The sequence below is a fragment of the Carcharhinus amblyrhynchos genome, chromosome 12 (assembly GCF_965287045.1).
Source record: "Carcharhinus amblyrhynchos chromosome 12, sCarAmb.v2.hapA, whole genome shotgun sequence".
Lineage (NCBI taxonomy): Eukaryota > Metazoa > Chordata > Chondrichthyes > Carcharhiniformes > Carcharhinidae > Carcharhinus > Carcharhinus amblyrhynchos.
The window spans coordinates 76,359,361-76,374,408 of record NC_137335.1 but is presented as its reverse complement, the minus strand read 5'-3'; the positions used below and the strand labels follow the sequence as shown (position 1 = coordinate 76,374,408).

The window sequence follows — 15,048 nt, the reverse complement described above, 5'->3', positions numbered from 1 at the left end:
TTGCTCATAGACTTCCTTTGGGATTTGAGATAGGGAACTGGCAACCAAACATCCAAATGGTGTAACACCTTGGCCTTTTGTACCTCCATAACTAAAGACTGAAGAATTGTAGTCAACACCAGTAAGCATCATTATGGTGAATTTAATGTCAAATTAAGTACTGAATGTATGAAATGGAATGAAAGATTGCATTAAGGGAGGAAAATGAATGGATTTCTAATAATTAAAAGCTGAAGGAATGAGACTTCAAACTTGTGGAAGTTGATTTTCATTGACAGTAATTCGAACTGTATTATGCAGAAAGAGGCCATTTAGCCTATCATGTCTGTACAAGCAGAAAAATTAGCTGCTCAATTTATTCTCACTTTCCACCAATCCATAGCCTTGCAGGTTACACTATTTCAGGTACTTTTTGAATGAGTTGAGCATTTCAGTCTCAACTACCAATTCAGGCAATTAACTCCAGATGCCCACCACCCCCATGGCTTTGGGTGTTCCTCATGTCCCCTCTAATCCTTCCACCAATAACCTTGAACTGTGCTCCCTGGTGATTTAGCCCTTGGTTAGGGGAAACTGATCTTTCCTGTCTACCATATCTAGATTCCTTTTAACATAGTATGTTGCAAATTGGTCACTCCTCAGCCTCTGTTTCAAGGAAAACAACCCTAGCCTATTTAATCTTTCCTCACAGCTGTAATTTCAAGCCCTGGCAGCATTCTTGTCTGTACTCTCACCAGAGTAATTACAACCTTTCTACAATGTGGTGACCTGACTGTGTACACAATTCCAAGTTAACCAACGTTTCATATACTTCCAGTATTACCTCCCTGCTCTTGTATTCAGTACCTCATCCAATAAAGGAAAGCATTCCAATGTATTTTGTTTTTAAACCCTCTTATTCATCTGTCCAGCCATCTTCAGGGACCAGTGGACATGCAATCCAAGGTGTCTCACTACTCTCCAGCTACCATAGTGTTACCTGGTTATTTGTGAGACATGGGACATGGCTGGCTGGCCAGCATTTATTGCCCATTCCTAGTTGCCCTTGTTCAGAGGGCAGTTGAGAGTCAAACACGTTGCTGTGGCTCTGGAGTTACATGTAGGTCAAACTAGGTGAGGACAACAGATTTCTTTCCCTAAAGGACATCAGTGAACCAAATGGATTTTTCTGACAATGGTCAATAGTTTCATGGTCATCAGTAGATTCTTAATTCCAGATTTTCTTTTATTGGATTCAAATTCCACCATCTGTCATGATAGCCTTCGAACCTGCGTCCCCAGAACATTAGCTGAGTTTCTGGGTTAATAGTTTAACGATAATACCATTTCATCTCCCCTGAAATGGACAAGGCCTAATTTATTTTGGTAAGTTTAGGCAACTGCTGTATGAAAAGAGCACAGGAACTTCATGCCTTTTAGTATATTTAACTGATGCTTCACTTGGCTAGCTGCTGTTTGAAAGACTTATGAAGGAGCATTGTATCTCATTTAACAATGTTCTGATTTTCATATTTAAACAAGTTTATTCCGTTGCTGGTTGCTATCTGATTTGCACATAAATAGTTTTAACAGCAGTTGTCCTCACCGTTACTTTCACAACAAAATCAGGTCCAGTGAATTGGGATAATGTGAACCTGGATCACTATTTCCTGGATCTTATGTTGCTATTTGTTTTGCATTGTGCACTGCTGACTAGGTGGATGTCTTTTTTTTCTTATTTTAACTAAGTGAATATTGGCAGTTCAAATCTATCTGATGTAGCTCATCAGTGGCTTTATCTAACTTTATGATGATGAAAATAGTTTTTAAAATTTTCTGTTGAAATCAGACTTCTGTCAAATAAGATACTTCCTGATTCTTCAATTATAAAACGGGCCCACCATAATTATAAATGGTGAAAAACGGGAGTTTAGTGATTTCTGGGAAGGAGAAAATTAAGATCTATTTTGCTTCCCACAGCATTACAGGAGACGATTATACTTTCTAAAAAGCTATGTTTATTTTTCTGAAACACATAAAGAAGGCAATATGAAAATAAGTGGTTCTGATGGCTACTGTGGTGGCTAAAAAAAAAATGCCTTAAAAGCAAAGAAAAATAAAGAGGTTTACTTTTTTTTACACTAAAATGAGCATTTTGCAATTCTTGAGAGTGCTAAGGATGTAAAACTCTTTGTGGTTCTTAATATATTCAGGATTAAAGTTCCAAAAGTATATTGAACTTTATTTGCCAACTTTCAATGTATGCAAGGGTTACTTGGAGATTTTTAAAAAGTAAATGGAGGTATACAAATTAGAAACCCAGTATTCCTAATTTGCTTATTTTAAAAGGACATTACTCAAAGAGGAGACAAATAGAAATCAAAATGTAATTCAAAAGACATTCTCCAGCTACTTTGCCGTTTTGAGTTTTGCCGTGGTTTAACCAAGTCGTGAAGAACAACTGTTTGAATAGATTGCATCAATTTATAAATTAGGCATTCTCACCATTTTGTGCAAACTGTTGCTGCCTTGAATGATTGGGACATGTTAAGGGAAACAAAACAAAATATTTTATCAGAACAGGAAATTTCTGGAGTCTAATTGTGCATATGCTTACTAGTAAGTGAATCCTGAGTGGCGCTCGAGCTAATTTAGAAGCATAAGGGCTGGAATGCCCAAAACTCCATCTGAGTAGTTGAGATCCTTTTGCTTCATGACATTGCGGTTTTTGCGTGGTAACATCAAGATACACACATTACATTATAATATTAATATTAGCAGATGGGAGGTATTTTTAATGCTATCTCCAGAAGGGGCATCTAATTAAGAAATCATTTAGCTGACAAAAAGTGTTCCCTGCCCTGCCAATAATTTCCCATCCAGAGTTGAACCACTGAGAAGGGTGTTTACGCTGCAGTCTGTAATCAGCAATGCAAGTCTTTAATTCTTTTGGATTGCTGATTCAGCACCATAACCACCATGTGATCATGCCCAATTAGAGTATGTAACACTGTTGCCATTTACTTATATCATGGTTTGTTTATTGTGAGTTCTATTAGGGAAGGTTTTAGCACGTTTTTCTAACCTACCTTTGGCTTGGCATTATAGATATTTACTTGTTCAGTCCTTTGTAGATGCATGTTAATGTTCCCCTGCTCTTTCTATATACTCTTTCAGAATTTTTCTGTCCTATCTTTTTTCTAAATGCTTTCAATGTCCATCCTTAAATAATAATTTGCATTAATATGTTCAGTGCCATAGTTGCTTTGTTCCCCGACACCCCCAACCCCAATCTTATGTTTTTAGTGTCAATCTTTTGGTTTGTGTACCTTCAACTAAACCTGTCTTCTCTTTCAGTCCAAGGATCATAGAATCCCTACAGTGCAGAAAAGGCCACTCAACCCATTGAGTTTGCACTGACTCTAACAGAGTACCTTACCCCAGACCCTCTTCCCCACCCTGTCTCTGACTCCACACATTTCCCATGGCTAATCCATCGAACCTACACATCTTGGGACACTGAGGGCCAACTTAGCATGGCCAATCCACCTAACTTGCACGTCTTTATACTGTGGGAGGAAACTGGAGCACCAGGAGAAACTCAGGCAGACATGGAGAGAATGTGTAAACTCCACACAGTCATCCAAGGCTGAAATTGAACCCAGATCCCTGCAGCAGTGCTAACCACTGTGCAAGACGGGTAAGATGCTGTTTGCGAGTCAGTACAGACCTAATGGACTGAAAGGCCTCATGCGCTGTAGGATTCTATTTTACCTTGACTGCATCAAAGAAATGATCCTGGAGCATTTGTCATCTGCAAGGCAGTGGAATTACTAGTGCTCGAACCAGACTTCAAAGTTAATGCTAAGAGCATAAGAACTTATGCTATTGTATATCATTAACGTGTTCCAATCCTAAAAATCTGCAGGAAACCTGTAGCAAAACTTCAACTAGTTTCTGTCACTTCTAGAACTTTTAGACATTTTGTTGCCTGATGCCATCCTGTCATTATATGTAGAAATTAAAGGACAGAATTAACTGTAGTCCAACTTTTGATAGGCTTGCCCAAATCACTGGGGAAATGTATAGCATTTCTGTTTCAATTTGACAGTTTGTCCGAATGCTCTGTTCTCAAAGCGTCCATGAAGGTGAATTTTGAGGGTTTTTTCCCCTCCTTATTGTCTGGTATGGTATCGTCATTTGAAACAAAAATCTTATGAGCTGAAAACAAGCCACCAAAGTCAAATTAAGTAGATCTTTATGCCACTAATTTTGGGACCCAACTAATGATTTAACCACCCCAGTCAGTGTTCATGAAATCACTTAATGCTAATATTCAGATTTGGTATCTATAATTTGATTAAAATACACCATTTAAGTTATTTCTAAAATACAGTGGCTGTGTTTACTTTGAAGCTTATTGGAGATAGGTGAAATGTGGAGTTGAGGCCACTGTCACATCAGGCATGATCTTATTGAATGGCAGAGCAGGCTTAAGGGCCCTAATGGCCTTGTCTCTTAATGCAAATACTTGTAATTTGTGATCTAAGTAAAGCCCTTCTATTCCACATGTATTCTTATGAAGTCCAACCTATCATGGACTCTGTTTAATCCAGTTACTTTCCAGAGAAATGTTCTTTCTTTTCAACCTTGCCTGTTTTTTAAAAAAGTTGGAACATTCAGAATTTTGCTCCCCATTACGATTTGTGAGGATTCAATCTTGGAGGAGACATTAACATGGAAACAACTAAGTTTACTCTCAACTTTGTTGCAAGTACTTGTGTTAATTTGATATTTTTAACTATGAATATGACATGCTCCAGAAACTGAATGTATGCTATTTATTAAAAGATAAAGAAAATGCTGAGTTTTGGGATAGTAAATTCTGTGCTTTGATTTATTTTATATCATTGAACAATATTGTAGCCTTTGTGTGTTTCCAATAAATTTAACTATTGGTACTTGCTATGAAGTTTTGATAATTTTGCATTGATTTTGAAATTGTACGTCACCTGTATAAGTTATGACCTCGAATAAGCCATTTTTATTGAATGCAGAAGACCAAAGTATATGTCACTGTTCACTATTCAAACTTTTTGTAGTGAGAATGTTGCAGTCAGTAAGCTAAATAACATTGTTAACTAATGTGTGGTTGAAGTAATGGAATTGAAGGTAACTATTAATCTTGATGTTTCCTGCAGAATGCCAACTAATGAAAACAGAACGACCAAGACCAAACACGTTTATTATCAGATGTTTGCAATGGACCACTGTCATAGAGAGGACCTTTCATGTAGACACTCCTGAAGAAAGGTGTGAGTGATACTTAAATTTTGCTGTTGTCTTTGTTTGTTGCAAGTCTAATGTGTAAAAGTGATTGTAAAAAAAAGACTGTACTTGCAGGTGTTTGATAATTTGCCCTTTGTCTGATAAAGACAAATCTTAAGTTGCCTATTATATAGCTGAAATGCTTTATTTAAAAAAAAACCCATCAAACTTTTAGAGAGGTTTTTAAATTTTCCTGATAAATGGATTGAATGCATTCATTTTAGTGTTTTTAATCACTAATAAATAAATGAAATGCAAGTGTTGTGTCACAGACTGGGAAGCATTTCTTGAGAGACTGTCAGAATTATGGGAGTCTGAATCTGAAGTGATCCCACCATTTTTAGGCTATTTGTATTCTAAGTTTAATTAGAATGTGAAGAGTTCTGTGCACTCTATTTTTTGAGGCGTATGTAATTGCAGATTCAATGTTGGTATGATCTGGAATGGACTGCCTTAAAGGGTGGTGAAAAGGCATTCAATTGTAGTTGTGTGATTCAGTGAAATTTTTGATTTTTATTATATTCTGCTATTGCCCATCAATGATACCGAGATATAACTGTTGATCTTTTATAAAGAATGCTTATCTTTCAGTGTCAAATAGCATTAACATTTGTTTAAAATCTGTTACAATTGCCATACAAAGAGAAAATTTTAAAAAAGCGCTTGAATTTCCAGTTAATGGCTGAAAAGGTTGATACAGTAAGTTTTCATATTTTTATGGTAACAAATTAATAAAACACTGATCTAACCATTGTTTTTGAGGGACATTTGTACTTTAAACTACAGGGAGAATTCCTCTTTTCTACCTAATCATACACTAATTTTGTGGAGAGTGAGTTGTTTATGTAGAGTACACAGTCATTTGCAGCTTCCTAGCAGTAACTTGAGTGATCATCGCCAAGCACTTTACTCCATTCTGAGTTTCCCAAATCCACTCCCAGCTGAAAAACTCGCTCCAGTTGTTCTACTTCCCTGGCCACATAAGGATGAGTCTCAGGGTTCCCTAGATTGCTGTGGAATGTCTGTCTTCAACTAGAAATTGTCTAGCTTTGGTAGTTTGCAAAGTACCTGCAGTCTTGTCTCTCTGCTGACCACACCAACTGCTGTTGCTTTTCCCCTGGCTTTTCTCTCCTGCCCGATAGCATGAAACTGGCATGTCTATTTACAGTTAGCACAGCTGAATTTGTTCCCAGGTGTGAGAACTTCACCCCTTTCTCAGCAGGTCTCTTAACTTAGCCAGGCTTGTTAGGAGTATTTGTAATTGTCATGAGATCCCCCCTCACTTTAATGCAAATTTTAAAGGTAAAATTCTGAAGCGTGAGCTTAAACCTCATAAATGTAACAACACTGGCATCGACCTGGCAACGTGGGAAATTGCCCAATTAAGTCTTGTCTGCAAAAAGTAGGACAAATCCAACCCTGTCCATTTCTGGAAGAGGTACTTGTGCTACCAAGTGGCTCTTAGAAATAACCTGCTTACTGACACTCAATTTATGTTCCACCATCGTCATTCTGCCTCATTACAACCTTGGTCCAAACATAGGCAAAGAGCTGAATTCCTGAGGTGAGAGTGACACTGCTAGGCACAAAGGCAGCATTTGACTGAGTGGTATTAAGGAACCTAGCAAATCTGGAGTCCAGGGAAATCTCTCAACTGGTTAAGAAGCATACAAGATACTTTTATTTAGTCGAGGCATAGAATGCAAGAGCAGGGAGGTTATGATGGAGCTGTACAAAATGTTTGTTAGACAACAACTAGAGTACTGTGTGTAGTTCTGTGGGTTGCCACACGATAGAAAAGAATGCAAAGGAGTTTAGTCAGTTCATTATCTGGGCTGGAGCATTTCACCTATGAAGAGAGCATGGCTAGCTGGGGTTGTTTTCCTTACAGCAGAGAAGGCTGAGGGAGGACATGATTGAGGTGAGCAAAATTGAGGGATGTAGGGTAGATAGGAAGAAACTTTTCCCTTTAGTAGAGGGATCAGTAACCAGGGGGCATAGATTTAAGGCAAGGGGCAGGAGACATGGAGGGAATTTGAGGAATAATTTTCATCCAGAGTGTGTGGTGGGAATCTGGAACTCACTGCCTGAAAGGGTGGCAGAGGCAGGAACCTTTACAACATTTAAGAAGCATTTAAATGAGCACGTGAAATGTCATTGTGTACAAGACTATGGACCAGCTACAGACATGATGGACCCAAGGGTCTCTTTGTGCTCTAAAACTCTGACTCCACCCTAGCAGAAGGGAAGATGGTTATGGCTGTGGGAGGTCAATCATCTCAGTACTGGGACATTACTGCAGGTGTTCTTCAGAGTAGTGTCCTAGGCCCAACCATCATCAGCTGCTTTATCAGTGACCTTCCCTCCATCATAAGGTTAGAAGTGGGAATGTTTGCTCGTGAGCACTGTTTGCAACTCAGATAATGAAGTCCATGTGTAGCAAAAGTTGGGCAGTATTCAGGCTTGGGCTGATAAGTGCCAAGTGTCATATAATGTACTTGGGTTCTTTTTTGTAGTGGTGGTGCCTCATTGATGAGATCTGGAGGCTTGTGTGTTTAGACTATGTACAATTCCAGGAATGGTCTTGCATGGAGTTATTCCATGCAGGCACACCTCTTGCTGAGTTCTGTTCAAAACTGATCTTTGAACATGTGATTGCATATATCACACTGGGTGGTGTCACACTCCAGTCCCACATTAATCCTTGCTCTGCTGAGCATCTTGCATTATGATGCATATTGACACATCGTCATAGCAGGTAACATTTGCACCATGTGAGTGCTAGGAAATGACCATCTCCCCTTCGTATTCAATGCTATTACCATTGCTGAATCCTCAGTATCAATGTCCTTTTGTTACCATGATCCAGAAACTGAACAGCACCAGCCATATAAAAATGTAACTGCAAAACCTGGTCAGAGGCTGGAAATTATGCAGACAATAATTCATTCCTTGACTTCTCAAAGTCTGCTATTTATGGAATATTCTCTACTTGGCTGGATAAGTGCAACTCCAACAACACTCAATAAGCTCAAAACCATTCAGAGCAAAACAGCTCGCTTGATTGGCAACACATCCACCACCTTAAACATTCAGTCCCTCCACCACCAGCTCACCAAGGCCACTTTGACAGCACCTTCCAAACCTGCCATGTCCTAGAAATACAGAGGAAGATGATGCATGAAAGTTGCCCTCCAAGTTACTCATGCCATCCTGACTTGGAACTACACCACTGCTCCTTCACTGTTGAGTCAAAATCCTGGACTGTCTTCTTAGCAGCACCGAGTGTGTTCCTACACCCACATGCCATGAATGAATAAAAATAAAACTAAAATGCAAAACTTTTAAAATTGAAAAAGGGAAGGTATGTGATGCATCATAAGCATGAATGGAAAATTGGCTTAGTGATTTTTGCCTTGTTTACCTTACCTCAAGTGAAAGCTCATTGAATGCTTTATAAGGGTTTTGACCGGTCAGGATATAAATATGTGCTGCTACTCATTAAAGGGTGAGGGATAATGCTGATTTTTGGAAGAGATGCTTTGGCAGTATATTTATAACTGTCACTGAACATTTGTGTAGCCTTCATGTAGGCTTCCAACAAATGGAAGTCATTTTTAAATATATCAAATATTTTCAATGTTCACTGTATAAGCTAGAAAGTATTATTTCTCTAAATTTGTCTTGAACATATTTATGCTACCAATTGCAAAAATCCCCTTTATTACTTATATTGAATTTATCTTCAATGTTTATGTTTATTTGAAGCATTTGACCTTATTTTTAGGTCTGTACAAAACACTGCCTTTTTTCAGCCAGTACAGCTCATTCATTCTTGTGGGATATAGAAGAGGAAAATCCTCAATTTCTGAACAGCTCAAATGATTATAGACTTAGAAGGTTCCAACTCCCTTCAAGTTTCTTAGTGACGGTTCCATGCATATCTTATCAGATTCGCATCAGCTGACATATTTTGTGTAGATTAATGAGGGAGAGGAAAAAAAATCAGATTTTGTTGTGGTAATGGAAAAGGAGAAATAAAGCTAGTCACTTGGATAATAGCAAAAGGAAACATTGTCGTTGTGAAAAGATGAATTATTTTTAGAATTTACAGTTTTTGCATTCCTTGTATCAGAATGAAAAGATTGACACATTTCCGTATTAGCAAATATTCTTGACAATCCAATGGGGATCCTCTGCAGTACAGTCACTGTTATTCCTATCTATCTGAAAAAGATCAAAGGCTTGCATTCCTGAAGCGCCTTTCGTGTGTTCAGGATGTCCAATGATTTTGCAGTCAATGCTGCACTTGTATTGCAATGTAAGAAATAGCACTGTCAAAGCAAGATTGCATGAACAACAATATGATGATTGCAATGCTAGTTGAAGGATAAATATTGGCTCCTAACCCTCTGATTTAGTATATTGTATTCATCACTTACAATGTGATCCCTCTACATTTCAACACTTTGTGAAACATCTCAGTTCAGAGGAAGCATGGCTTCCGATTGCCCCTCATTTAAATTCTCCATAACATTCCTACCCTGATCTCTGTCCTTTGCTACACTGTTCCAGTGAAGCTCATTTTTTGATTAGGTATTTTTCAGCCTTCTGGACTCTGGCAGAGATTATAATCTGAAATCATTGAACTCAAAACCTTTTTTGGCTGTTGATGATTGTGCTGCCATTCCTGTTTGCACCTCGCCTAGACCCATCTTTTGTTTTTATAATTGCCCATTACCATTGCCTTTTGCCTTCTTGCATCATTGCTTTTTGTCATTTAATGTTTCCTTCCTCCCACAAACCTTCTCTTTTGTTCTTCATAGGTTTAAATTTAAGTTTACACACCTGATTGCAAAATTGTATGTTTTTTGTCATCATACCACATGTGCTCCCCTCCCACCCATGAGATGCTCTCTATATATAAGCCTCAACACTATCAATTTTTTTCCTGCTACATTAGTGAAAAATCACTGAGAAATTGTCAATCTTTTTTGGCAATTTTTACAAAATGTAGCAAAAAGATTATTTTCTTTATCACCATCTTTATTTTATTTTCACATATTTGGAGTATCACTATAGCTCTGAAAGTAATGAGATTGTACTTGTATCATTTCTGTTGCAGGCTCCTACCAGTGAGCGCATATTTTCATTCAGATTTTGTACCATGTTGTCAATAGTATGATATTTTGCCAGATTTGACCAAATTAAGGTGGTCAACTAACCCTTTGTGATTTGGCTGACTATGTGCCCTGAGAGGTTAAACTACCACTGCTTTCCATGTAAAGGCACATTTGAAGAGGGTCAGACGCTAAAAGGGTAGATACCAGTGACCTAATAATCTGAGTTTCGAAGCTTGTTTGTTGACGAGTAGCCTAGGGATGCTCAGTAGATGTCCACAGTTTGCCAGTCTCATTTAACTGAAGCCTGGGACCCTTCATTCATGCACTGGGTTATGCCATTTTGATCTCTAATATTATGCGAAGCTCAACTGTAGTGAACACTTTCAAGACTATTAGTCAAAACCCTTTCTTAGCTATGACTCACCTACCAATGCACATTTCTGTAAACATGGTGATAAACTGGATGCTTGGTTTTGTGTGCTTGAAGGAGGCAAGGTGGGTGCAAGTGTCTTAAGTTGCCATAGGTTCAGGGGATATCTTCAATAAATTTAAATTTATTTTGACCAAAATAACCCCTTGAGATTAGGAGTGTTTGCTTATTTTTGAATCCATACCTACGTGGGAGATGCATCCAAAATGTCATCTTCCATGCCCTGGAGATGATGTATTCCAAATTTAAACTCTTCATTGTAACAAAATTCCTCAACTAGACCCACGTTTACTTTCAAAAATATTTTGCAGTTGCTAATGCTTGCACTGACCCATAATGTAGAAAGAGACTTGCATCTCTCTGACTCTTACTGAAAAGAACAACAATTCTGGATATATCTGACACTGGCTTGATATTCTCTCAGATTATTCCAAAATGTTTATGAAAATTCCTGAATCATTTGAATAATTTGATCAACCAGACTTGATTTGTGAGAAATACTCTGACAATGTCTGGCAATTTCTCTACCATATATTTAATGACTCAGCTGAATCTGGCTTGTCGACATTTGCGATGATAATAGGCCTAGAGTTCAGTGCAATATGTGTTTGAGCCCCAGAATTTGGAAAGATGCCTGGTGAATCACCTAGTCATATTCCAGTCTTATGAATCAATTGTATCTAATGTAATAATGCTATCTTCTTTTCAGTTGGAGCAGCTGATAGAATTCTGATGATACAACCTTGTGTGTGCTCCAGAATGAGGGTAATGATATTGCTGAATAGAATGTTAGAAATACAAAAAATTCAAAATGACACTTGATTTCCTCTTGTACAGTTGGTGAAATATTCTGTGTATAAGGTCCAAAGAATGAGAAAATTGCATCTGTAGGATCAGCTTGTAATGTTAGTGTACCTTAAAGTTTTTAAAATCACGGTCACAGCTTTAGGTGATGTCATTGCTGGAAGGGGAAAAGACTGTGCCAGTCGGGTGACAGCGTTGTTTTTACTTTTGTTTTGGCTGCAGTGTTAGAGCTTCAGAAGCAAGCTGGAAAAGTGATCTCTTTGTCTCTGTTTTGCTTTGAAAATTTTGAAAGAAATGCTTGTTGCCATGCTGGAGTGAAGAATCTATGCTTTGGTATTTTGGGGAGCTGATATGTCTGCAAGCTGCTCTGTGATTTCAAGATCATTTGAAATCAGCATTTTAACCCAGGGAACTGGATTCCGGTATCATGTAAGCTTTAGCTTGTCCAGTAATAAATCTGTTTGAAGGGTTTTTTTTAGATTTTCGTTTTGATTGGAACATCATTAGATATATTCATTTGAGATCAATTTTACTAGAGAAATGGTTCTGGGAAAATTGGGATTGAAGGTGGATAAGTCCCCAGGGCCTAATAATCTACATCCCAGAGTCCTTAAGGAAGTGGCTCTAGAAGTAGTGAATGCATTGGTGATCATCTTCCAGGATTCTATAGACTCTGAAACAGTCCCTGCAGATTGGAGGGTAGTTAATGTCAGTCTGATATTCAGAAAGGAAGCAGAGAGAAAACAGAATTATAGACCAGTAAGCCTAACATTATTAGTGGGGAAAATTCTCGGATCTATTATCAAGGATTTTATGGCGGAGCATTTAGAAAGCAATGATAGGATTAGACAGCATGGATTTGTGAGGGGGAAATCATGCTTGACAAATCGGTTGGAATTCTTTGAAGATGTAACTAGATCTGACAAAGAGGGGACAATCGATGTGGTATGTTTGGACTTTCAGAAAGCATTTGACAAAGTGCCGCATAAGGGATTATTGCGCAAGATTAAAGCGCATGCTTTGTGTATTGAGAGGCATAAAAAACTGATGGGCAGAGAGGAAACAAAAAGTAGGAATTAATGGCTCCTTTTCAAATTGGCAGGCAATAAACAGTGGGGTGCCACAGGAATTGGTGCTGGGACCCCAGCTATTCACTATATATGTTAATGATTTGGATGAAGGAACATCTCAAATTTTGCAGATGATACCAAGTTGGATGGGAGAATGAACTGTGACGAGGATGCAGACATCCTTCAGCACATTCTGGACAAGTTGAGTGAGTGGGCAAATCACTGGCAGATACATTTATCCAAACTATACTGCAAGGTTATCCAGAAGGCAGATTACTACCTGGATAGCAGTAAATTGGGAGAGAGAAGTGTGCAGCGGGACTAGGGTGTCCTTGTGCATCAGTTGCTGAAGGTGAGCGTGCAGGTGCAGCAAGCAGTAAAGAAGGCAAATTGTATGTTGGCCTTCATTGCAAGAGGTTTTGAGTACAGGAGCAGAGATGTGTTGTTGCAATTATACAGGGCCTTAGTGAGGCCACACCTAGAATATTGTGTGCAGGGGAGGCTACCTCGTTGAATATGTTTAAGTCACGGGTAGATAGATTTCTGATAGATAAGGGAATTAAGGGTTATGGGGAGCAGGCGGGAAAGTGGAAAGTGTCATGAGCTTGACAGCCTTTGTGGATGAGGCAGTGCCAGGTAAGGTGGTTTTGTGCCAGCGTTTCCCAGGTGGTTGTGTCAATGTCAGGCGACTTCAGTGAGGCTTTGAGAGTGTCTTTGAAATGTTTCTTCTGCCCTCCATGTGAGTGTTTTTCAGCAGAGAGTTCCCCAAAAAGGAGCTGCTTGGGTATGCGCTCGTCTGACATACGGATGACATGACCTACCCACCGGGTCTGCGCTCTCATCAGCAGTGTGTGGACTGATGGTAGACTTGCTCTAGAAAGAACTTCAGTGACTGGTACTTTGTCTTGCCATTGGATACGTAATATTCTGTGAAGACAAATCATGTGGAAATGATTGAGATGTCTTGCATGCCTTCGATACACAGTCCATGTTTCACAGGCATACAGAAGGATAGTGAGTACCACAGTGCTGCAGACCTTCAGTTTTGTTGCTGGGCTGATTCCTTGACGTTCCCATACAGTAGAGTGCAGTCTACCAAAAGCTGAACTTGCCTTTGCTATTCTGTAGTTAACTTCTGCATTAATAGTCACTGCTTGGGAGAGGGTGCTGCCAAGGTAAGTGAATTGGTCCACTGCCTGTAGTTTCTGCCCTTTGATTGTGATTATGGGTTCTGTGTACGGTGCATGAGGAGCAGGCTGGTGCATGACTTCAGTCTTTTTAATGTTGATGGTGAGTCCAAAGTTGTCACAAGCCATGGAAAATTTGTCCATACTGACTTGCATCTCTGGCTCTGAGCCAGCGTACAGGGCGCAGTCATCGGCAAAGAAGAAATCCCTCAGAACAGTCTCCTTCACTTTGGTACTAGCTTGAAGTCTCCTCAGGTTGAAAAGCTTCCCATCCGCTCTGTACTTGAGGCTGATTCCAGCAACACTGTCCTGGAAGGCATCATTCGGCATGGCAGTAAACATCATGCTGAACAGTGTGGGTGCAAGCACATAGCCCTGTTTGACACCATTGGTGACTGGGAATGCCTCAGAGGATTCTCCACCATCCAGTACTCTGGCCATCATGCCACCATGGAACTGGCGTACCATTTGAATGAATTTGGGGGGTGCAGTCGAACTTTGACATGATCCTCCACAGGCCTTACAGTATCGAAGGCTTTCGCGAGGTCAACAAAGGTTGTGTATTCAAGAAATGTATTCAGTAGGTGGCTGAATATAGCACTTGGAGTGAATGCGACCAAAGGTTATGGGGAGAAAGCAGGATTAGGCTACTGAGTTGGATGATTAGCCATGATTGTAATGAATGGTGGAGCAGACTCGAAAGGCCAAATGTTCTCCTATGTAGCTATCATCTGTGTTTCTATAAAGGTTATATAATGGTGTGGTTGTTTTGTTTTTGTTTGTAATTGATAAAAGTTCTTGCTAATTTTCTTACTGTACGTATTAACTATATTCTTTAAACTTTGTTTGATAAAAGCTCCCTAGTGGGTCTTTTGAATTACACCTGAAGTGAAACATCTCAGGCTTATCCTAGCCAAATTCAAAATGCAAAACTCATGATTCAAGCAGGCTTCATAGAACACTTTAGAGTTTCTGATGTGAACGATAACAAACCTAAAATTACTGGACATACATTTCCTAGCCTTTTGTACAAAATTAAAAATGCTATGTTCAAGTGAGTATTCATGTTTCTAAATATTAAATAATTCTGCAAACAACATGCTTGGGTGTAAAGAAGGGCTATTATA

At 39.0% G+C, this 15,048-nt stretch overlaps 1 protein-coding gene across 11 annotated transcripts in view; it reads left to right on the top strand.

Moving 5' to 3' along the window:
• LOC145351115 (RAC-gamma serine/threonine-protein kinase) overlaps positions 1–15,048 on the top strand; it is a 317,330-nt gene that overhangs the window by 181,512 nt on the left and 120,770 nt on the right. For 10 of the 11 annotated variants that reach the window (XM_080200758.1, XM_080200759.1, XM_080200757.1 and 7 more), the window contains one exon: positions 5,181–5,292. In XM_080200758.1, coding sequence (XP_080056884.1) covers positions 5,181–5,292 — 112 coding nt within the window. Of the gene's footprint in view, positions 1–3,336; positions 3,680–5,180; positions 5,293–15,048 lie in introns of all 11 variants that reach the window. The other variant, XM_080200765.1, reaches the window with a different exon arrangement.